The 23704-nt window shown below is 43.3% G+C and overlaps 1 protein-coding gene across 3 annotated transcripts in view; it reads left to right on the top strand.

The window, feature by feature from the left end:
- The window catches only part of TECPR2 (tectonin beta-propeller repeat containing 2), a 65078-nt gene extending 57761 nt beyond the window's left edge, over positions 1 to 7317 (top strand). For 2 of the 3 annotated variants that reach the window (XM_084838387.1, XM_084838377.1), the window contains exons 18-20: positions 1406 to 1547; positions 3065 to 3214; positions 4915 to 7317. In XM_084838387.1, coding sequence (XP_084694513.1) covers positions 1406 to 1547; positions 3065 to 3214; positions 4915 to 5072 — 450 coding nt within the window. In that variant the 3' untranslated portion in view covers positions 5073 to 7317. The remainder of the gene's footprint in view (positions 1 to 1405; positions 1548 to 3064; positions 3215 to 4914) is intronic. The other variant, XR_014788328.1, reaches the window with a different exon arrangement.
- Positions 7318 to 23704: the final 16387 nt, after the last annotated feature.

Here is a 23704-nt window from a genome sequence, read left to right as displayed (position 1 = left end):
TAAAGAAGTTGCAAATATCCAAGCAGCTAAAATATGGGGAACGTTAATTTTAAAATGCAGCATTAAAGATATCATTAGAAATAAAACCAGCAACAGTTAAATATATTTTAAAAGAAATTCTTCATTTGTTAAACCTCCTATACGTAGATAAATGCACCATCTTACAGCATTCCAGAAGTAAAGAACGGGAGCAAAATTGGCCTGCCCAGCTCAATCAATGGCCTGATGTTACTCTAAAGGCTAAGTATAGAATGCAGATGGGGTTTCCTAATAAGGGAATATTCAGAGATGGAGTGTTTGTACTCCAGGCATAATGTCTATTGTTGCAAAATAGCAGTATTTCAGAAACAACGGAGATCAAAAAAGAAAAATACCTGCAAATAGGTATGTTTGCACGCGTGTGTGTTCACGTGTGTGCGTGTGTGTGTGTGTAAGAGAGATATTCAGATGTATTGTACATTGTTGGATATTTCAACTGAAACATGCTGGGGAACTTTGAAAGGATACAATCATGAAAAATTAATTTTCCCCATGTATATGTATGACGTGGGTTGGAAGGAGGAGAATATCTGTGTCTGGAAGACCTGTTATTTATTTAAAATATTTTAGGCCATCTTTTAGGGTCTGAACCTCACAAGGTAGCTTACACAACTGGATATATAAAGTACATTTTAAAAGTATCAAACAGTTTTTTAAAAAAAAGATATAAAAGAGTAGCTTAAAACACATAGGCCAAAGACATTCCATAAAAATTTGTCTAAACCACATTAAGTAGGTCTTCACAGCCCTTAAAGTCCTAAGAAAAGGCAGTCCGAAACAAGTGAGTTTCCAAGACCCGTTTGAAGTCCTATATTATAGGGCCCATTCATAACTCATTTGGTTGGAACTTCCAAACTGTGGGGCGAGCACCAAAATGGCCCTCTGTCTTCTGCCTGCCAACATGACTGTTTTGACTTAGGCTTGGAGATGCACTAGTAACCAGTGCGACTCGTACAAGATCAGTGTCACACGTTCCCACCTCCTCACTCCCACCAACATCTGGGCAGCCACAATTTGCATCCATTGAAATTTCCAAATGTTTTACTTTTACCATCTTTCGATTTGTGTGACAGATTTGCCTGTGCTCAATGGAAGGCTGACACACTGAATTCTGATCTCAAATTTTAAAAAAATGGTATCTGCGTAAATATCGCTACTTATTTAGTTTCAGAGAAAGTGCCATTTAGCCTACAGATCAGGAGTGCTTCTTTGCCTTTCTAGAGCTGACCAAATTATTTTTGAAGCCCTCTGTGTATACAGAGCTTTCGCTTCATTTCTCCAATAGTTTAACTTTTTGCCCCCTTTCAGTCAGGGATGGTCAAGTGGCATTTGATAACCTGGAATGCTGTGTTTCAACTTTTTCTAGCCAGTTGGAGTCAACCTGATCAGTGTGTACTCAAGTCCTAATGATCAGAGCCTATGGGCGATTGACAGCAAATGGAACATTCATGTCCGCACCGGGATTACTGAGGAGATGCCTGTAGGCACAGACTGGGAACAGGTTCCAGGTGAGGATACTCGATGTGCAGATTCAGTGGCTATTGAAATGCCAGCAGTGCTTGGTCCCTCTCTGATGTCAGCTGATTTAGTAATTAGCTCATCTTCTGTTACCGTTTGAATGCACAGCTTTGTAAATCTCTTCCCCCACTCATGCAGGGATGGGCTTCGCACAGTCCATAATTAAATTATGGAACTCGCTGCCACAAGATTGTGGTGATGGCCATTAGATTAGATGACTTTAAAAGGTGATTAGACACATTCATAGAGGATAGGTCTAGTCCAGGGATGGGAAACACGTGACCCTCCAGATGTTGTTGGACTGCAACTCTCATGAGCCCTAGCAGGCATAGCTATGGGGAGGGAATGGTGGGAATTGCAGCCCAACAACATCTGAAAATCCACGTGTTCTTCAACCCTGGTCTGGTCTGTCCATGGCTATAGAGAACTTTCAGGTTCAGAGGCAATATGCTCCTCAATTCCAGCAACAGCAGGAGAGGCTTGTTGCCTTCACACTATGTTTGTGGGCTTCCAGGAGGCACCTAGATGGTCAGTGAGGAGAACAGGAAGCTAGATTAGAGAGACCTTTGTTCTGATCCAGCAGGGCTCGATACTCTGAAAAATTTTAGGAGAAAAATCTGCCCTTCCTCGAACTGCATTTTGGAGTTCCTAGGCCAGGCAGTCTCCTCAACCAACCCCATCGACGATCCCAGGCATGCCCACTCCTCTCTGAGACTCTTCCTATCCACAGCCTCAAGGAGTCTTTGCCTATAACCTGACTCATTGCTTTTCGGAACCTGTAATACAAGGCTCCATTCACCAAAGCAGCAAAAGTGATGCTTCCCTACAAAGAGGTGCCCCAGCCAGTCATAATACTTAGCATGTTGTATAGGAGGGGTGCAGATCCACTTTCACCCTAAGGGCCAATTTCCATTTCAGAAAACCTTTGGGGGGCTGCATTCCAGTGGTGGACGGGGGCAAAGGCAAAGGGATGAAGCCAGAAATACTGCAAATTTTAACTTAAAACTCTTACTGTCAATAACTAAGCCTTTGGAGAGGCTTTTCAGTCCTTGAGAATGGGGGGAAACTGCACAGACTCTAGGAAATCACCTGGCGTTCAGTCTTTGGGTGAAAGAGGCATGGCCTTGTGGGGAATCCCAGAGGGCAGGATTTGACCCTGGTCCTGAGGTTCTGCACTCCCACTGTATAGTAACCAGCCCTCCCCAGCTGGTGTCCCTCCAGAGGTGTTGGACTACAACTCCTGTCATCCACAGCCAGCATGGCCATTGGCCATGTTTCACACACATCTTAATAATCTTTACATAAGCCCTATAGGATAAAGTTACAAATATGATAAATATAACCACTAATGCATATGTTATCCTTACGTTTTTCTCTCTCATTTTCATTCTCCTGTCAATATTTAATATTTCTTCTTCTGTGTGAAATTAAAGGTAGAGGAAAAAGTGCATGTATGTTTTTCAGAATACTTTGAGCAATCATGTCCTTCACATGTCTTTGGGGTTAGGGCTTCAGGCATGTGAACTGGCGATAAGTACGAGGACTGTTTGGGCACGCTGTCCAAATGGGGATATTGCACGGCGGTACGGCATCACTGATAAAAACCCTGCGGGAGACTATTGGAAAAAGATTCCAGGGAATGTTGCTAGTTTGACAGGTAAGCGGGTTCTTTGACGTGCTTGGTGGTTTTATGAGGGCTGCAGTGGGAATTCTGTTAAGTCAGTATTTGAAAGGTGAAGCAGTGCTGGCTTTTAAAAATCAGTTTAGCTCCTTATCTTCACAAAACCCCAAGTCTAAACAAGAGCATAACTCTGCGATCTTCTCTTTGAGAGATTTTTAAAGGTGACACTGGATGAGTGCAGGGTTTCCACAGGCAGCCTTGCAGTGTGCTTACTAAAGAGTAGGAGGAAGAGCGGACAAAAGTCCAAACCATTCCTGCATAAATCTGCCATCTCTTTCTGCACAGAGGCTGACACACCTCTGTTCTGAGTGATTGGTAAACTGAGCCTAGATCAGGTGCCATTCACTCACTGCTTAAAAACTAGGGATGTACGAAAGTCACTTACCTTTTTGACGAGGTGATTCCCAGTGGGGGGGGAGGTGCTCCGCACTTCCCCCCGAAACCCTAATCTGGCCGGCTCTGCGGAGATTCCGCAGAGCCGCCAGCCAGGGCCACCCACAGCCGGACATCTGGCCACTGGGCAGCCTTCCGGGGGGAAAAAAGCAGCGTACGCAAATGGCGGCGGCTACGGCAGCCGCCATTTGCGTTCCCTTTTTTTCGCCGTTTTAGCCTACGTAAATATTTACGTAAGCTATTACGTCGAAAAAAAGGGGAACGCAAATAGTGCCCACTACGCTATTTGCGTTCCCCTTTTTTTCGACGTAATAGTTTACATAAATATTTACGTAGGCTAAAACGGCGAAAAAAAGGGAACGCGAATGGTGGCCGCCATAGCCGCCGCCATTTGCGTACGCTGTTTGGTTTTTTTTAGTTTGCTGTGATAGGCTACGTATTTACTTACTTGCGCCATTTGCGTGGCTGCCTTTGCTGTGATAGGCTACGTAAATACTTACGTAGCCTATCACGACAGCCTGGCCAGATGCAAATGGCGGCCACTACGGCGGCCGCCATTTGAGTCCGCAGCAGCTGGCCGAGAGACCAGCTGCCGCCGCTGGAGCCACCGGCACCAGAACATCCACCCCAGGTAAGCTTCGTCCCGGGGGGGGATTCCGCGGGGGGTGGAGGGTGGTTGGCCGTTCTGCCACGGGTTTCGGGGGGCTGAATGCCAGTGCATTCGGCCTCACTGAAATCTGTGGCGGAATTCTCCACCATACCTATTAAAAACACACGCAGATGAGGGAGACAAATACCAGCACATATGCAAAGCGATACCAACCGAATCCCATTCCATCCTGACTTCAACATGAACAATGAACCATTGCTGTTTCAAACTTTTTTTTTTCAATTTCTTTAATTTAGGTGATGTTGTAAAGCAGCCTTCCACAACCCGGTACCCTCCAGATGTTTTTGTCTACAACCTCCAGCATTTCTGGCCATTGGTCATGCTGACTGGGGCTAATGGGAGTTGATGTCCACAACATCTACAGGGATGCAGGTTGGGGAAGGCTGTTGTAAAGGGAAATAGGCAATGGGTTGGATCCAGACTTTGTCATACTTGGAGTAGACCCATTGAATTCAATGGGGCTTAAGTAAGTGCCCTAGATTTCAGTAGGTGTGCTGTGTGACTAAACCTGGATCCACCCCAATATTGCTGGGGATGGGATGGGATGGACTTCTTGGTTAAGAGTTTGCCTGCTAGCATTCCAATTGAATCCGGTAACCTTTTCTTCCCCTAGTTACTCCTCTAGATGAATTGTGGGGAGTTGGTCCTTCCGGATATCTCCTTCAGCGTCTCACAAAGACCTTCCACCATTCTCACACTTTACAGAAACAAAGCGATGCATCTATGTCATTCCATTCTGATGATTTTGAAGATGAGTGGGAAGTAATATGAAGTCCTCAAGGATGTAGAACAGTAAAATAGCAAGAAAACATGCTTGGGAATCCTGTTACATGCCAAATGCCAGGCTTTTAAAGCCATAGACATTTGACAACGTTAGCACTTTGGTATATAAAAAAACCCCAAATTCTGTAGTGTGTCTTGTTTCAGTATCTCTCAGGTGAGACAGGCAATGTGGCTTAAAGAAATTGTGAGCTTGTCATTATTGTAGTGGTTCTATTTTGAAATATAACATATCAATTTAACCTCATTAGCAGCAAAACTATTTTGCTCTAGCATGCAAACAAATATCTGTGCTACTTTGAAAAGGACCTCTGTTACTTTAGCTATTTCTCACAAGCAGAAATATTTTTAAAGTTTCTTCCTATACTTCAAACTTTGAGTAGGAGAAAATGGGTACAATGTGGATGGAGATCACATTTCAGTTTGCCCTTCAGAGAAAGGAACAGTATATGATATTTCTCAGTAGAAAATCAAATCGATGTGCAGTTTGGTGTTGAGTTGAAAACCTTTTGGGATAATTTTAAGTGTAATTTCCCTGACTCCGCTAAACCTTTGCCCTGTGGTGAGCTGGGTTAAAAAAAAAACTAATTTCACGCATTGCTGTGGAGTTTGGGTTCATCCCATTCTTGTCTAAACATTAGTTCTCCTTATACGTACACCAGGACATTAATGGCTTTTGTTCCGGAGATACCTAGGAGACAGTTAGAAAGAACATTGCAAGTCAGGCTTGTAAAATGACAGTGGCTGTGTGGGTGGCATTTAACACCACACTAAGCCTGACTGAACTGTGCCTGTAACCAGAGAAGACTTTGAACTTCCTTTTTGTAACATAATTTAGAGTGAAAACAGAAAAAGTGCTAATAAAGAAGTATATCATATAAAAGAGTCTGTGGTATTCGTCAGGATTTGTCTTTGCAATGGTCAATTTTTAGCTACATTAGCTAAATCTTGCAATATCTTATATTTGGGATGTTTACAGCACAGGTACTTTATAGTCTACTAATCACTGTAGCTTATATTTCAGGAAGACTAATTTTCTTAAGAACAACTATATGAGAAAATGTAACTTCCAGCAGCTTAGGCTTATAGTATTTTTTAAATATATATTTCTTTAAGGCATCCATGAAATGTTTTAAACAGCTGCTAATGAATCTGCAAATGAGCCAACTTCCATGGAGAGTAGAGAGCTTGTGAATCTGAGGTGAAAGTAGAGGGACATGGGGTTTGTTTTTCTTGCGCTGCCCTATGCTAGATTTCTGGGGAGAATTCATGCAAACCAGGAAGATGGATCCTCTGCATATTGAGAAACAATGTTGGTCACAATACATACCTGTTTTGCAACAGCACTTGCATAATTAGTGCTCAGTTGTCAGTCTACTGTTTCAGTTTAGGAAGACTAGAAGGTCATAGTTATTTCCCTCTGAGAGCTGATCTGTTTTTCTTGATCTCTTCCTCATCTATATATGGAGCCGACCTCAGAGTTTCCTTTTTTAGTCCACCACTGGATTGTGACCAACTTAGCTACTGAAGGTTACCTAGTTCACTTAGCAGGCTGTTTTGAGGAGGTTCTCAGTGAGTGGAACTCCAGAGTTGTACAAACAAACAAACCTCACAAAAAATCCCCTTTGAAGCTGAAAACCTCTGAGGGACAGCGACAGCACTGTTTTACACTCCTCATGGCCAAATGTTCACATTACAATACAACACTGAAAAAATAAAATACATTTTTGTACAGATACTACTTTTTTTAAAGCCCTCTTGGTAATGGCTTAGCTTGCTAGCTGCTTGTATTCCGCATAATGGTGTAGGCTTGCTTTGTTCATGAATATTATCTGGTATTGACAACCCTTCCAAACCAATGAGATTTGGGGGGGTATTGACTCATCTAACAATCTGCGAAGTTTACCATCCTTAGTTTCATTTCTGTACTTTTGTGTTTCTGTTGTGCAATAAACTAGCCTTTTCTAAGAAAACAAAACAAACAAATAAAAGCTTATGTTTGTATATTTTATTTTAATATAAGGATACTAGTGTCATGACAACTTGCACTGAAGCTACAGAGAGTACTTGGGAGTTCAATTAAAGCAAGTGCTCAAACAGAGATTGACAACGTACTGCGCTTCATTGCTATCCAAGAGCATTTTACTAGAATCTGAAGAATTCCAGCTTTTTGTTTTAATTGAGCATGTTGTAGCATTACTACAGAGACTACAATGAAAAAAGTACTAAACATTTGAATAAAAGAAATAAGCAAAAAGATCACATTAATGGTTGGACCATCTCTCATGATTTGGGAAACATTTGCATTCTGTTATTGACCATGATTTCCAATGTGCAAGTACCAGAATACTTCAAGTTTCATGCTGGCACTTTATTCTGGATTAGCTTTCATAGTTTGACATATATTTAGATCCAGATGGATAAGGTGCTGAACTGCCAAAACAAAGAGCTTAAAACTAAGCACTAGGGGAATGATGTGGACTTAAAAGCCAGAGCTTCTTGAATAGACCAGACCAGAGCTAGATTTGTGGTATTGTTGTACAAAAGAAAATGATTATTTGGATGGGGGCAGAGAAAATAACATGAAAGTGGGTATCTACAACTGTAAATCCTAAAATGCGGTGCTGTCTTTTCGTGTTATAAAAGCTGGGTACAGGACACATATAGTTAAGCATTAATGCATGTCTAATCATGAAATGGTTTACTCTGCCTAGCTCAGAAAGCAAGTTAAATAGTCTGTGCCCAAGCACAGATAAAACGTGAATCTGAAAATGCTATTGCTGTGGGGGAAATCCACAATCACGACCATAGGAGACAATTCTTAGTATAAGTAAAGCCGAATGATTTGCTGTATCAGTTGCTTTCTTTGGAAAGCGATCAGACAGTTCCATGTCCCTTCAAAATTTCTTTACGTACTTCACTGTGCATACCCAAGTGTAAAATGCACACATGTCATTGTAGAATCGGGTGAGTATTTCCCTTTTTAAAAAAATACACAACACTCTGAAGTGATGGCTGTCATTTTCAAGTGTCTTGAGACAGGTACCTAATTCTACACATGCAAACTCTTCACACTTAATCAGGAGTGTATGTTGTACTTGCAAAGGCACATAAAATACACCCCCATTATGGATCTAGCTTTGACATTCTAGATATCTTCTGAAGCTGTTGCAAGTAAGCCCTGGGGAACCTCTGGCCCATGTGCTGTACGTTATTCGCACCGGGTTCCCATCCAGCCTGCAGCCTCATCTCCTCAATCATGCTGCTGGTGGAAAAACAGAGCACTGTTCCTCCCCTGCCAGCCCTCTGCGTTTCCATGCTGGATGCTGAAGAGAGGGAAGCCTCTTTCACAGCACCCAACAGAGAAGGCAGAGGGATGAAGAGATTGCTCTGAGCAGCAGTGAATATGAATGGGGGGGTATATGAATATGTGTTTTTGGAGGAGGGGAGTGGATGGATGGATGCCAACCAAGAGAGCTTATTGTATCTTAGCAAATTGCCATTATACAGTTACAACGAAAAAGTAGTCATTACACAATTTAAAACTACAGATGGATGAGTTTAAATGTGGGACTCTTTCCTCACTTTCGGCTTTGGCTATGCCTACTTTAGTTTCATTCCCACCCACCTTGGGTATGCAGCCCCCAGCCACTTCCCCCGAGGGAATGTAGCCCTCTAATTTAAAAAGGTTCCACAGCCCTGGTTTAAAAGATAAGTCATGGAGGGCAAGCTTTCCAAATTACAACTTGTAAAGGCCTGCCAATCTCTTGGAAGGTGCAGCCACAGAAGAGTGTTGGGTATGTTCTAGGGCAGGGATAGGCAACCTCTTTGGGCCATGGGCCCATTTGGCAATTTGCGAAACAGTGCTGGGCACCACCACAAAATGTTTGACGTGGGAGGCTTGGCAAAGAACAAGTAACCTACCCAAAAGACTGAGCACGAGGCAGAAGAGGAGTCTGAGCCCCAACACACTAAACTCCTTTAAACCCACAGTTTTCAGCACCAAGAGAAACGTATTTCACATCTATCCCAGCAGCTGGTAAGAAAATGTATAAAAGTGGGAAGGGTAGGGCACCTTGGCAAACACCAAGTAAGGTGTCTAGGGGCACACTGGTGCCTACCCCTGTTCAAAGGTATACCTTGCCCGCCAGGCACCCAGTGCAAATACTGCAACCTGGGAATGTGCTCTAGAATCCATAGCACGTGTATAAAGGTTCTGCGACAGCCATCTCAATGTGGAAAGGGTTCTTTGAGAGAAGGAAACTTGAAAGGAAGTTGTTGGAGTTCTAGTATTGGGGAAACACAGCTGGAAGTTTGGGGTGTAATAAGGCAAGCAGTTCTTCCACAATCGCTACTTACGTCAGCTATCTTTGTACCTGTACAGATTCAGTTCACTGTGGATTTAGCAATGTGCACTTTACACAACATAATAAATATGAAAAGAAGCAGCATAAAACGGTTACATTTTACACACACCTTAAGATACCTTCAAAGGTCATGCTCACCAAAAAAACAACAGCAACCCAGGATAGATAGATATTAACACTGGCATTTACATTACTAGTCAAATACACAGACACTGTTGCATGAAATGTGGTAAAATAATTTGTTGTTCAGTCGTTCAGTCGTGTCCGACTCTTCGTGACCCCATGGACCATAGCACGCCAGGCCTTCCTGTCCTGCGCTCTCTCCCGGAGCGTGCTCAAGTTCATATTCATTGCATCCGTGATGCTATCTAGCCATCTCATCCTCTGCCGTCCCCTTCTCCTTTTGCCTTCAGTCTTTCCCAGCATCAGGGTCTTTTCCAGGGAGTTTTCTCTTTGCATTAGGTGGCCAAAATATTGGAGCTTCAGCTTCATTATCTGTCCTTCCAATGAGCAGTCCGGGTTGATTTCCTTTAGGATGGACTGATTTGACCTCTTTGCAGTCCAGGGCACTCGTAAGAGTCTTCTCCAGCACCACAGTTCGAAAGCATCAATTCTTCGGCGCTCAGCCTTCCTTATAGTCCAGCTCTCACAGCCATACATTACTACTGGGAAAACCATAGCTTTGATTAGACGGACCTTTGTCGGCAAGGTGATGTCTCTGCTTCTGACTATGCTGTCTAGGTTTGCCATAGCTTTCCTCCCAAGGAGCAAGCGTCTTTTAATTTCATGGCTACAGTCACCGTCTGCGGTGATCTTGGAGCCCAAGAAAGTAAAATCTGTCACTGCTGCCATTTCTTCCCCTTCTATATGCCAGGAAGTGATGGGGCCAGATGCCATGATCTTAGTTTTTTTAATGTTGAGTTTCAAACCAGCTTTTGCACTCTCCTCTTTCACCCTCAACAAGAGGCTCTTTAGATCCTCTTCGCTTTCTGCCATTAGGGTGGTATCGTCTGCATATCGGAGGTTGTTGATAATTCTCCCAGCAATCTTAATTCCGACCTCTGATTCATCCAACCTGGCATTTCTCATGATGTACTCTGCATATAAGTTAAATAAGCAGGGTGACAATATGCAGCCTTGTCGTACTCCTTTCCCAATTTTGAACCAATCGGTTGTTCCATGTCTGGTTCTTACTGTTGCTTCTTGACCCTCGTACAGGTTTCTCAGGAGACAGGTAAGGTGGTCTGGTACTCCCATCACTTTAAGAATTTGCCACAGTTTGTTGTGATCCACACAATCAAAGGCTTTAGCGTAGTCAATTAAGCAGAAATAGACGTTTTTCTGGAATTCTCTTGCTTTCTCCATGATGCAGCAAATGTTGGCGATTTGATCTCTAGTTCCTCTGCCTCTTCGAAACCCAGCTTGTACTTCCAGTAGTTCTCGGTTCGCATACTGCTGAAGCCTAGCTTGTAGGATTTTGAGCATCACCTTGCTGGCATGTGAAATGAGCGCAATTGTGCGGTAGTTTGAACACTCTTTGGCGTTGCCCTTCTTTGGAATTGGAATGTAAACTGACCTTTTCCAGTCTTGTGGCCACTGTTGAGTGTTCCAGATTTGTTGGCATATTGAATGCAGCACTTTAACAGCATCATCTTTTAGGATTTTAAATAGCTCGGCTGGAATACTGTCATCTCCGCTAGCTTTGTTGTTACTAATGCTTCCTAAGGCCCACTTGACTTCACTCTCGAGGATGTCTGGCTCAAGTTCAGTGACCGCACTATCATGGCTATCAGGGACATTCAGATCTTTCCTGTATAGTTCTTCTGTGTATTCTTTCCACCTCTTCTTAATCTCATCTGCTTCTGTTAGGTCCCTGCCTTCTTTGTCCTTTATCATGCCCGTCTTTGCACAAAACGTTCACTTGAGATCTCCAATTTTCTTGAAGAGATCTCTAGTCTTTCCCATTCTGTTGTTTTCCTCGATTTCTTTGCATTGTTCATTGAAGAAGGCCTTCTTGTCTCTCCTTGCTATTCTCTGGAACTCTGCATTCAGCTGGGTATATCTTCCCCTTTCTCCCTTGCTTTTCACTTCCCTTCTTTCCTCAGCTACTTGTAAAGCCTCATCAGACAGCCACTTGGCTTTCTTGCATTTCTTTTTCTTTGGGACGGATTTCGTTGCTGCCTCCTGAACAATGTTACGGACCTCCGTCCATAGTTCCTCAGGCACTCTGTCTATCAGGTCTAATCCCTGAAATCTATTCCTCACCTCCACTGTATATTCATCAGGGATATGATTTAGGTCATACCTGAACGGTTTAGTGGTTTTCCCGACGTTCTTCAATTTAAGCCGAAATTTTGCAAGAAGCAGCTCATGATCTGAGCCACAGTCAGCTCCAGGTCTTGTTTTTACTGACTGTATGGAGCTTCTCCATCTTTGGCTGCAAAGGACATAATCAATCTGATTTCGATATTGACCATCTGGTGACGTCCATGTGTAGAGTCGCCTCTTGTGTTGTTGGAAAAGAGTGTTTGCTATGATCAGCATGTTCTCTTGGCAAAACTCTATTAGCTTTTGTCCTGCTTCATTTTGTACACCAAGGCCATGCCTGCCTGTTATCCCGGTGATTTCTTGACTTCCTACTTTAGCATTCCAATCCCCTATGATGAAGAGGACATCTTTTTTTGGTGTTAGTTCTAGAAGGTGTTGTAGGTCTTCATAGAACCGATCAACCTCAGCTTCTTCGGCCTCAGTGGTTGGGGCATAGACTTGAATTACTGTGATGTTGAATGGTTTGCCTTGGATTCGTACTGAGATCATTCTATCATTTTTAAGATTGTACCCCAGTACTGCTTTTCCCACCCTTTTGTTGACTATGAGTGCTACTCCATTTCTTCTAAGGGATTCTTGCCCACAATAGTAGATATGATGGTCACCTGAATTAAATTCGCCCATGCCTGTCCATTTTAGTTCGCTGATTCCCAAGATGTCGATGTTCAATCTTGCCATCTCATGTTTGACCACCTCCAGCTTACCTTGATTCATTGATCTGACATTCCAGGTTCCTAAACAATATTGTTCTTTACAGCATCGGATTTTCTTTTCACCGCCAGACACATCCACAGCTGAGTGTCCTTTCGGCTTTGGCCCAGCCGCTTCACTCTTTCTGGCGCTACTTGGAAATACCCTCTGCTCTTCCCCAGTAGCATATTGGACACCTTCCGACCTGAGGGGCTCATCTTCCGGCGTCATATCTTTTAGCCTTGTGATACGTTCCATGGGGTTTTCTTGGCAAGAATACTGGAGTGGGTTGCCATTTCCTTCTCCAGTGGACCACATTTTGTCAGAACTCTCTGCCATGACCTGTCCGTCTTGGGTGGCCCTGCACGGCATAGCTTATGGCTTCACTGAGTTACGCAAGCCCCTTCGCCACAACAAGGCAGTGATCCATGAAGGGGGGTAAAATAATAACTTCTGCTAATTTTAAATTCCAATTTTCTTTTGCAAAGGCCAAAATTTCAGACTCGAAATAAGACCATCTAACCACTTCAACCTAAGCATGCTCCAAAGATTCTGTCAGACCTGCACTACCAGGGCCCAGTTGTTCCTTGTATGGGACCCTTGTATACCTCCCTTTTAATGCATCTGTATAAACTGTAATATAGGTCGAATAGGAGAAATGGCAACGTAGTGCTTGAAGTACAATTGATCTTACACAAGCACTGCTTAATAATGTTGTTGTTCAGTCGTTAAGTCATGTCCAACTCTTCGTGACCCCATGGACCATACGTTCCATGGGGTTTTCTTGGCAAGAATACTGGAGTGGGTTGCCATTTCCTTCTCCAGTGGGCCACATTTTGTCAGAACTCTCTGCCATGACCTGTCCGTCTTGGGTGGCCCTGCACAGCATAGCTTATGGCTTCACTGAGTTACGCAAGCCCCTTCGCCACAACAAGGCAGTGATCCATGAAGGGGGCTTAATAATGGCAGCCACATTAATATCTAATGAGGCCAATGCTGTTGTTACTGTAACTATAAAGTGAATTAATTATGACTTAAAACATCTCCCAACTGCATATCACACTCCAGATAAATTTGTGGAAAACAGGCTTTTTGTCACGGGCTAAGATCAGGTCTTTAAATACAATATGGATGATGGGTCCTTGCTGGCAGCTCTGGAAGTGAAGAAAGGTCAGCCTGGCAGATAGTTTCTCTCCTTCCCTGGGGCAATTCTCAGTTGAGTAGATAGATATATTTTTTATGGCAGAGCATTCTGACCTCTGGTTATGCAAATGCAGCATATGAAATTATTGTCTGTCTATTGTCTTGGCACTGTATTATGAAAGGGGTTTCATAAGGTCTGTAGAATTTTCATTTTAGACACCAACTGTTCAAAAATCCATTTGCTTTTTTGTTTGTGCCATCAGTTTTTCTGTTGTCCACTTTTGAAACAGACTGCCTTAGGATGTCAAGCTGGAAAGTGGTATGAGAATATTGGGTTGGAGCCAATGGTTCCCTTCCTGTGTCAGAGCAAGGGAATGTTTTGAGCACAGTTCATTGTCAAAAAAACGGGGAAGGGGCAGTTAAGGCAACTGGGTGCCTTTCAGATGTTTTAGAGCTTTTCTACACGGCTGTTAATCACTGTATCTACTTTTGCTTTCGTTGCAGAACTGAGAGCTCTACGCAAAAAGCTTTTTCTTTCCTGAGAGCGCTACACAAAAAGCTTTGTCTTTCCTGCTTTTCTGCTATTTAACCTCTAGGAGGAGCTGCGCTATTGCAGAATAGCACAAATACACCAGTAGAAACAGCACTTTCAGAAATAACACCCCATTTTCCCCATTCTAAAATAAACTGGGAAAGTGCTCTGGAAAAACAGAAGCAAAACTGGATAGTCACGACGTTGTCCAAAGAACCCATGAGCATCCATGACTAAGGAAGAGCACAATAAATGCCTCATGTAGAAAAGCTCTTAGACTACAACTCCCAGAATTTCTGACCTTTGGTCATGCTGGCTGGGATTCATGGGTGTTGTGATCCAAAACATCTGAGGGCACCAGGTTGCCTTCCCCTGAAATAGAGGAAATAAGTGTAGGATTTGTTAAATCTGATCCACTCTAATGAAGGGGGAACCACAACCATTATTTAGCTTTATAATCTAATTTCAAGTCAGTTTTAAGGTCATTCTCAAGGTGTTTAGTCTGCATCACTCCTGTATTTCTCCTGGGTACCGCTTAGATCAGGGATAGTTAACATGCTACCTGTGGCGTGGGCACCAGTGTGTCTCTGGACACCTTTCCTGGCATCCACCAAGATGCCCTACTTCTCCCATATTAAAATTAAAAATAGCACATTTTCTTACTAGCATTTGGGATTGCTGTGAAATAGATTTCTGCTGGTGCTGAAAACTGTGGGTTCAAAGGAGTTGTTTACTGTGACCCCACCTCTGCCTTGTGCTCAGTCTTTTGGGCAGGTCGCTTGTCCTTTGCGATGCCTCCCATGGCAGCCATTTTGTCATGGTACCCAGGAGAGTTTCTCAAATTGCCAATGTACCCACGGTCCAAAAGGGTTGCATACCTCTGGCTCAGATCATTGGTTTTCAACCGGTGTGTCAGAAACCACTGCTGACCAAGGTAGGTTTCAAATGCAGCACTAAAAGCTTAGATCAGCAGAGCACAGGGTAGGTCAGCTGTGTAACACACACACACACACACACACACACACACGCACACGCAAGTAAGCACAGCATTTTCATAAAGAAGTTCAAAGCAGATTTAAAAGATTTCACTGAGATCTATTTTATATAGGACACAGAATGTGGTAAACTGTAGCATAATTCTAAACTCTACCACTTCAGACTGCAGGGTTAGGTTATATTTTTGAATGTTCTATCACGTTTAACCACTCCCATCGCCCTGCATGTAGAAACTAGTACATCAGAAAAAAGGATTTGTTGTAGCCCTTGGGTTTTATTACATCCAAGATAAGAACTTGAGAGCCATGCTGGATCAGATCAAAGGCCTATCTAGTCCAGCATTCTGTTCACATAGTGGCCAACCAGATGCCTGTGGGAAGCCCACAAGTAGGACATGAGTGCAATATCACCCTCCCACTCATGTTCTCCAGCAACTGGTACTACTCCTGAATCTGGAAGCATACAGCCATCATGACTAGTAGCTATTGATAGCCTTATCCTCCACAAAAGTTCCTAATCCCCTTTTAAAGCCATCTAAATTGGTGGCCATCACTACGCCTTGTGGTAGCGAATTCCATAGTTTAACTATGTGTTGTGTGAAGAAGTCCTTCCTTTCATCTGTCCTGAATCTCCCACCAATCAGCTTCATGGGAGGTTCTAGCATAACGGGAGAGGAAGAATCATGTTTCCCTATCCATTTTCTCCATATAATTTTGTACACCTCTTACATGTCTCCCCTTACTCGCTTTTTATGCTAAGTAGCCACAGATGTTGTAAAACATGCTTTTTATATGGATGCTCCCTCAAAGTTATGACTTCCCAACTGCATTCTAAAGTGTACAATCCAGAATTCAGCTGTCTAATTCTACATAATTTGCAGAACAGCGCTTGAAATATCGAATTGCAGCTGAAAGTTGAGAGAACAGCACAACAGGAGCAGACTTGTGCAGAGGTAATAATAGATTACCTCACCTACCTCTTAAATTCATGTTCTGTAGGGTTCTTCCTATGTTAATTTGTAGAACAATGACTCCACATGCAATTTGGCCCTTCATCATTTCTTGTGCCAATTGAATTATAGTGCCACATGCTACCAAGACTGACTGTTCATTTAGGTGGAGCTCAAAGCGAATTCTTTATCTCAGAAATTACTGAGGTTGCTTTGGCTATATACGATGTACTGGTATAGTTCTGCCCAAGAAAGGATCCTGTCTCATTATATTAATGTCAGAAGACATAATACCTGCTGTTTTATATCAACTATTCAAGGCTTTGGGGAAATGGCTTAGCCCTGACTGATGGATGAAATTGCAGATTGACATTTCCAGTGCAATCGTCTGCAGCCAAAAGTGAAACACTGCATCTTCACTGCAGATCCAGCTGGACCGTATAGGGTACAACTCAGCTGTACAATGTACTTCACAGCAAACCTCCCTAAAAAAAACCCAATTGAGCTTCCCTAAACACTAAAGATACAAACCAAAGAGCCAGTGTGGTGTAGTGGTTAGACTGTTGGACTAGGATTGGGGAGTCCCAGTTTCTAGGCCCCACTCTGCCATGAAGCTGACTGGCTGATTCTCCACCTTACAGGGTTGCTGTGAAGATGAAATGGAGAGAAGGAGGCGGCTCATGTACGCTGCCTTGGGCTCCTTGGAGGAAAGGCAGAATATAAAACATAATAAATAACAAACTGGACAATGCAGTTGTCAGTGTTTATTCTTCTTTTGACTCCTCCCTTTCCGCCCTTGGATAGTGAAAAGAGCTACAGTCCTGGGAAAGTGAATAAAGAGCGCACAGCTAGGCAAGCACTTGGAAGAAGCCACAGTGACCTAAGGAGGACTGGGTTTGGGCAGAGGTGAGAGAAAACAGGGATGTACGAATTGTGTAAAATACATTCTGTCTGGGTTTTGCGGATTGTCAGGTGCTTTTCATTCTGTCGTCCGCTCATTGACCAAATTGGATTTTTTCCAATTTCCTGAATTTTCACAAATCCCCATTTGTGCAAATCCACACTTGCGAAAATGCACAAATCCACCTAAATGCGCAAATCTTCACGCTTCAAATGTGCATTTTTGGCCACTGTTTTTTTACATATTTTTCTATGACTAAATTTACATACAATTCTGGAAAGTAAAAAAACAACTGCAAGTCTGCAGAATCCGTGTGACTTGGGGAAAGCAATCTGATGTGGAATCTGCGGGTCAGATTTATAGAAAGCCCAACTCATTTGATTCCATTGTGGATTTCTCAGATATGCCTAAGAGAACCCCGAAGCTATACCAGATATCAAAAGGTGTAGAAGCAACCCCAACGTAAATTGTCGTTGTTCAGTCATTAAGTCGTGTCCGACTCTTCATGACCCCATGGACCATAGAACGCCAGGCCTTCCTGTCCTCCGCTCTCTCCCAGAGTGTGCTCAAGTTCATATTCATTGCATCAGTGATGCTATATAGCCATCTCATCCTCTGCCGTCTCCTTCTCCTTTTGCCTACAATCCTTCCCAGCATCAGGGTCTTTTCCAGAGAGTTTTCTCTTCGCATTAGGTGGCCAAAATATTTGAGCTTCAGCTTCAGTATGTGTCCTTCCAATGAGCACTCAGGGTTGATTTCCTTTAGGATGGACTGATCTGACCTCCTTGCAGTCCAGGGGACTCGTAAGAGTCTTCTCCAGCACCACAGTTCAAAAGCATCAATTCTTCGGTGTTCAACCTTCCTTATAGCACTACAGCTCTCACAGCCATACGTTACTACTGGGAAAACCATAGCTTTGATTAGATGGACCTTTGTCGGCAAGGTGATGTCTCTGCTTCTGACTATGCTGTCTAGGTTTGCCATAGCTTTCCTCCCAAGGAGCAAGCGTCTTTTAATTTCATGGCTACAGTCACCGTCTGCGGTGATCTTGGAGCCCAAGAAAATAAAATCTGTCACTGCTTCCATTTCTTCCCCTTCCATATGCCAGGAAGTGATGGGGCCAGATGCCATGATCTTAGTTTTTTTAATGTTGAGTTTCAAACCAGCTTTTGCACTCTCCACTTTCACCCTCAACAAGACGCTCTTTAGATCCTCTTCGCTTTCTGCCATTAGGGTGGTATCGTCTGCGCATCTGAGGTTGTTGATAATTCTCCCGGCACTCTTAATTCCGACCTGTGATTCATCCAAACCGGTGTTTCTCATGATGTACTCTGCATATAAGTTAAATAAGCAGGGCGACAATATACAGCCTTGTCGTACTCCTTTCCCAATTTTGAACCAATTGGTAGTTCCATGTCCGGTTCTTACTGTTGCTTCTTGACCCTCGTACAGGTTTCTCAGGAGACAGGTAAGGTGGTCTGGTACTCCCATCTCTTTAAGAATTTGCCACAGTTTGTTGTGATCCACACAATCACAGGCTTTAGCGTAGTCAACGAAGCAGATATAGATATAGATATAGATATAGATACGGATATAGATACGGATATAGATACGGATATAGATATATAATGTAAGATGCCTGCAGGACAATTTTGGGATTGAAAGGTGAGATAGAAATCACTCAGATAACAAACCACACCTCCCCCCTGAAAGGTTCACTCAGGAAGCAAAAACTTGCATAAGAGTTCTCTGGAACTCCCTACCACTACAAATTAGGCAAGCGCTAACCCTTCTGGGTTTTCAGTGCTTACTGGAAACATACCTTTTCCAACAGGCATTCCAGGAGGATAATCTTGTCCTCTGTATAAAGACTTGCTTTTGTACTTAGAAATTGCTTAGGTCTACACTAGTCACACGTTGCTTCCTTGGTGGAAAAAAAAGGAAGAATATAAATGTAATAATAAATAAATAATAGATGTTGCCCCAAAATATCAGCCCTATAGCCTAAAATCTCTGAAGCCATTTTACACCCTCTGGGTAGAGAGGCAAAACCAGGGTGGGGATAGTTTTCATTGGGCCTTGAATTGTGACCATTCGCATGAATGACTGCTGTTGTTTCCCAGTAGTATGTTGCTGCTTGTGAGAGACTCAACCGACTTTTAAATTAGAGTATTGCCTTTAAACACCAATGCTGTGCATGTGTGTGTGTGTGTGTGTGTGTTTGTTTATACAAGAGTGTCATATTCCTTGCCAAGTAAGCTCTCGGATTCCTGCATTGAGCAAGAGAAGCTCAATTTTCACTTTAAAAGGACAGCATAGGATGATTCAACCTTAAGAGTGTGGTGTTTGCAGAATGCTCAAAACCATTTTTCAAGTCCAAACAGGGCTCCCTACAAGAGGTTTCAGAAATACTACCCAGAGAAAAAAATTAATTTCAGAGAAGGGACCAAATAGCATCCCTCTCTGTGTGTTCACTTTTGAATCTTTCTTTTTTTCTTTCCAGAGAGGGAGCTGTGTTAGGGTGAAATCCAATGAAGTTTTTCCACAGATGGAATAACTTCTGTTGCCAGAAACAGGAGGAGGTAATTCCTTCTCCCCTCTGCAGATCTGCTTCAGAGGGTCAGAGGAGCGGGGGAACTCTCCAGGGCAGATTTTCAGGAGGCTGCAGGGGGAGAAGAGAGGGAGAAAGTCCCATGGCGTGAGTGGACATCTATTCATGCAACATTGGCTTCTGCCCTTAGTATTTTGCAGCAAAAACAAAGAATCTTGTGATACCTTAAAGGCGAACTCATATATTATGGCCTAAGCTTTTGTCTAATGAAGTAGATTCCAGTCCACAAAAGCTTATGCCATAACAATTGTATTAATCTGTAAGTTTGCAACAAGGCACTTTGTTGTTTCGTTTTTATTGCACCTGTGGCCTTTTTTTGTGGAACTCCCTGCCACAACGCCATCTCAAATGTAAACACCTTTAACTGCTACCACCAAAGATCAAGCCTCTGTAATTTGTAGAAACCCAGTAGCCTGGTTCCTATGTCGTAGGCATGGGATTGACATCACCACAGGAGACAGGATGAATAAAATTAATTTATTTATGAAGATAATTATATACACAAGGAAATGGTGTTATTTTTTCAAATAATAGGGTGGGATTACTTAAGGGTGCAATCCTATGGCTGCTAGTCAGTGGCTAGATGGCCATAAGATAGGTCGGTTCCCTGAGAACTGATCTCTGGCCCCTCTCATGCTGCCTCATAGGCAGCATGGAATGGCCCCGTGCTCTGTGCTCGGAAGAGGAGCACGGAGCAGCAAAAACAGGGCATTCCTGTGGGCGTGCCAGGGTGGGGAGGATGGAAGTGCCATTCTGACACTTCCTATGTGTCATCCGGCATCCACCCCCCACCCGCTCCGACTTCCTGCAGCTAGGCAGCCAAAATCAGCTGTCTAGCCTCAAATGCAGGGCGGCTGAAGTGCGGAGGCCCGATCCCCTCTGCACTTCTCCTGCCCTGCATTGGATAGCCGGTTGCCTCTGAGTTCGGAGGTGGCCACCTATCCCAATAGGATTGCGCCCTAAATGTACTTAAATACATTTAGGTTACCATTCCTACTAAGTAAGAGTCTTCTGCAGCTCATAGGCTGTCAATACCTTTTCCCTCAGACCAGATTTCCCTAAACTTCATGCCAGCCTATCCCTTACAACTAGGAACAGATGCTGTACAGCAGTCGTTCTCTGCCTCCAGCTCTTCCCATTGCCTCTGCTTGAAACTTTCTGTTGCTGAGCTCTGCTGTCTGCTTGAGGTTCCATCACAACCTCACAGCACATCTTCCTGCTCCCTCAGCCACCAGTTCTGGTATCCAGCCCTTCCAGTTGGGTTCCATCAGACCGGGCTTTCTCATTTCCCAACTTGGAGCACTCTCCCGTCAGCCAACAACCTCTCACTCTTCATGTGACTCTAACAGTCTTCTAACTGATCTTTTTCAAATTTCCTGTCCAATCATATTCCTTATGGGACTTCTGCTAATCACTTGTGTTGACACACCTGACCAAGTCAAACGCATCTCATTTCTCCCCCTAGACACTTTCAAACTCAGCTTGAAGCTTCCCTACATAGCAACAGTAACCAAGGCAGTGACAACTGACTTAGGGCATCTCTGCACCAACCTAAAATCCTGCATTTAAAACAGGGCTTTCTGCTTCCCTTTTAAATGCAGAATCACAATGACTCCCTTTTTCACCTGCTTCCTTTTCCCCTCCCCTTTCCCCCTCCTTCTCCCCGTATCTGAGTCTTCTGTTATCTTCCATTGATCTTGCTCCTCTTCTTGCCGCTTTTCCTCTTTTCACGGAGGGAACTCAAGAGGAACACAGTGGGGTAATTCGATAGCTCATTATCTGCGATCTATTTAAAAACGGAACGAAGGGCATTTTGTGTAGGAGATGCCTTGGAAGTTCACCGCGTCATCTAAAGAGCCTGCAAACTTCCGTGAAGGAGCAATCTCAATTGCAGGATAAAAGTTCCGTGTGAAGAAAGCCTTAGGCCAAATACAAAGTAACAAAGCCAAGTCTTCTGGCCTGCTCAGTTATATTATAACATCCCTCCAGGGTTACTCAAATAATCTAAACATTACAAAACATAAACAAACAGATGAAAATGCAGTGTTTCTTCACAGTACAAAGCAATAAATGCTCAATAAATGTTGTAGAAAATTATCATCTAGCTCAGAAGTTCAGTCCCTTCTGTTCTGACCTATGTTAAGAGCAATTAACATCGATTCTTAGTAGGGCTGCAATGTTTAGTCAATTGATCATTAAATGAATTAATTAAAAGCATTTTCATCAACTTAAATGGTGATCCCCATTTAATCAGTCGGCCACTTAAATATACGTATTATTAATACAAACGCTTAAAAATTGCAGAGGGCAATTGCCATCTTTAGAAGAGGCACCTTCTCCTGTGTGAAAATATTATGCATGCTTTTTCTAAAAACAAAATGTTTTTCTATAGAATGATTGATGTTTGGTACATAAGAAAAATATGTGCAGATTTAACTGATTTAAGTTCATACAATTAATCCATGTAAATCTGCAACCCTGTGCAGACTGACTTAGTAGTACGTCTCATTGAACACAAGTAAACATGCACAGGATTGTTCTAAACGATGTCTTTAATCAGGCAACAGCCCTAATTCTTAAGACACTTGCATTTTCTTTGATTAAAGAAGAATGTGGAAAGAACACGGACAAATGCATGTTGCTGATGCCAGACGGCATTGCTATGCAGTGCCTTCAGTTTCCCATATTTAGATCTTGCAACTCTACTAGTTACTGGTAAAATCAATGTTCCGCATGAGACCTGTCCTGTGTGGTAGCTGTGAGCCTTCCTCCCATTAAAAGGGAGTCCTCTTCGATAGCAGAAGAAAGCAAAGCCTCTGCATCATCACCCTGAAGCTTTGATTGCTCCCTGGCAGTCTTTCATCTGAGCACCAATTTAGGCCATGCCAGTGGCACTGATTTGAGGCTAAGGGAGATTACTCTCCAAGGAGGTCTACAGCTGAATGCAGCCTTTCTCTCCCCCTGTCCCCTACGCACATGGAAACACTACAAGGTTTTGTTAGTATCTGGGCAACTGTTTCTAACACATCAGTGCCAAAGTGGGAGGCAAGGAAGGAGTCTTTTGACTCCAGAACAAAAAGCCGCAGATTAAATTGACTCAAGATTTCTCACAGCTGTTGCTCTGCTTCCTGCTACCCAGCACAAGCTCACATGCAGCATTCAGAATAAGGCTGTGCTGCAATGGGCAAAGATGAGACCCCCTCTGCAAATTCGTAATCCTTCCCAGCAGAGACTTTGGTGGTGCACCCTGCATGCTCTGTAGCTGTGTGTGCCTCATTGGGTCACCTCTGCCGAGATGTGCTACAACCAAGTTCAAAGGTCCCTGGGACAGGTGCATCTCTGTGTATGCTCGTACATGTGTCCAGAGAGGATGTTCAGCAATGCTTCCAAACTGGACTGAGCCCTACAGCAACCCATTTTTCCTGCTTCCGGCAGAATCAACCTACAGAGTGCTGATTGGCGGGCCCTTGTAGCAATCACAATGACACCCACCCCCCAAAATAGCATTTAAAGTTTTTTAAATGGAAAAAAGGGCTTTTTATTAATGGCAGCAAATAAACATTTAACCCAAAACATGCTGGTTACCTGAAAGGTTTTTTTTAAAAAACGTACAAACTCAAACAAACTGCTTGAAGCATGGGGGGAGGGGAAAATATATTCTCCTGTGGCTATTAAACCAGTGTGGCTAACCAGACAATATGTGGTTACGACTGCACAAATTGTCCTTGTACAGTACAAGATAGGTTTCTCTGTGCAAAAGGGGAACAGAACAAAACTGGCCTTCCAGACCTTCAGTATACGCAAGCAAACTATGTAGCTACAATGTAGCCTCAGCCACTGCAGAATCGAGTTGCTTGATACAGAACTGGCCGGACTATTGCTTGCACAAGACATGATGCAAACTGTTTCATTTCTTGCACAGTTGCTGGCTTTGCATCTTCAGCTGCATGGATCGTGACTGATTAAGAAGACATACTGGTTGTATAACAAACTGAGCCTTTGCAGAAAGCTATAAGAACGTCTAGGCATTATGGCCTAGTGAATATGGAATGCATGAGGAGTATTGCTTTTGTCTAACCCTCCAGAGCAGATCGGGGTGGGGGGAG

This window comes from Heloderma suspectum, chromosome 1, assembly GCF_057233095.1.
Source record: "Heloderma suspectum isolate Gila_16-S chromosome 1, 16-S_ref, whole genome shotgun sequence".
NCBI classification, from domain to species: Eukaryota; Metazoa; Chordata; class Lepidosauria; order Squamata; family Helodermatidae; genus Heloderma; species Heloderma suspectum.
This window is presented reverse-complemented; position numbering and strand designations above follow the sequence as displayed.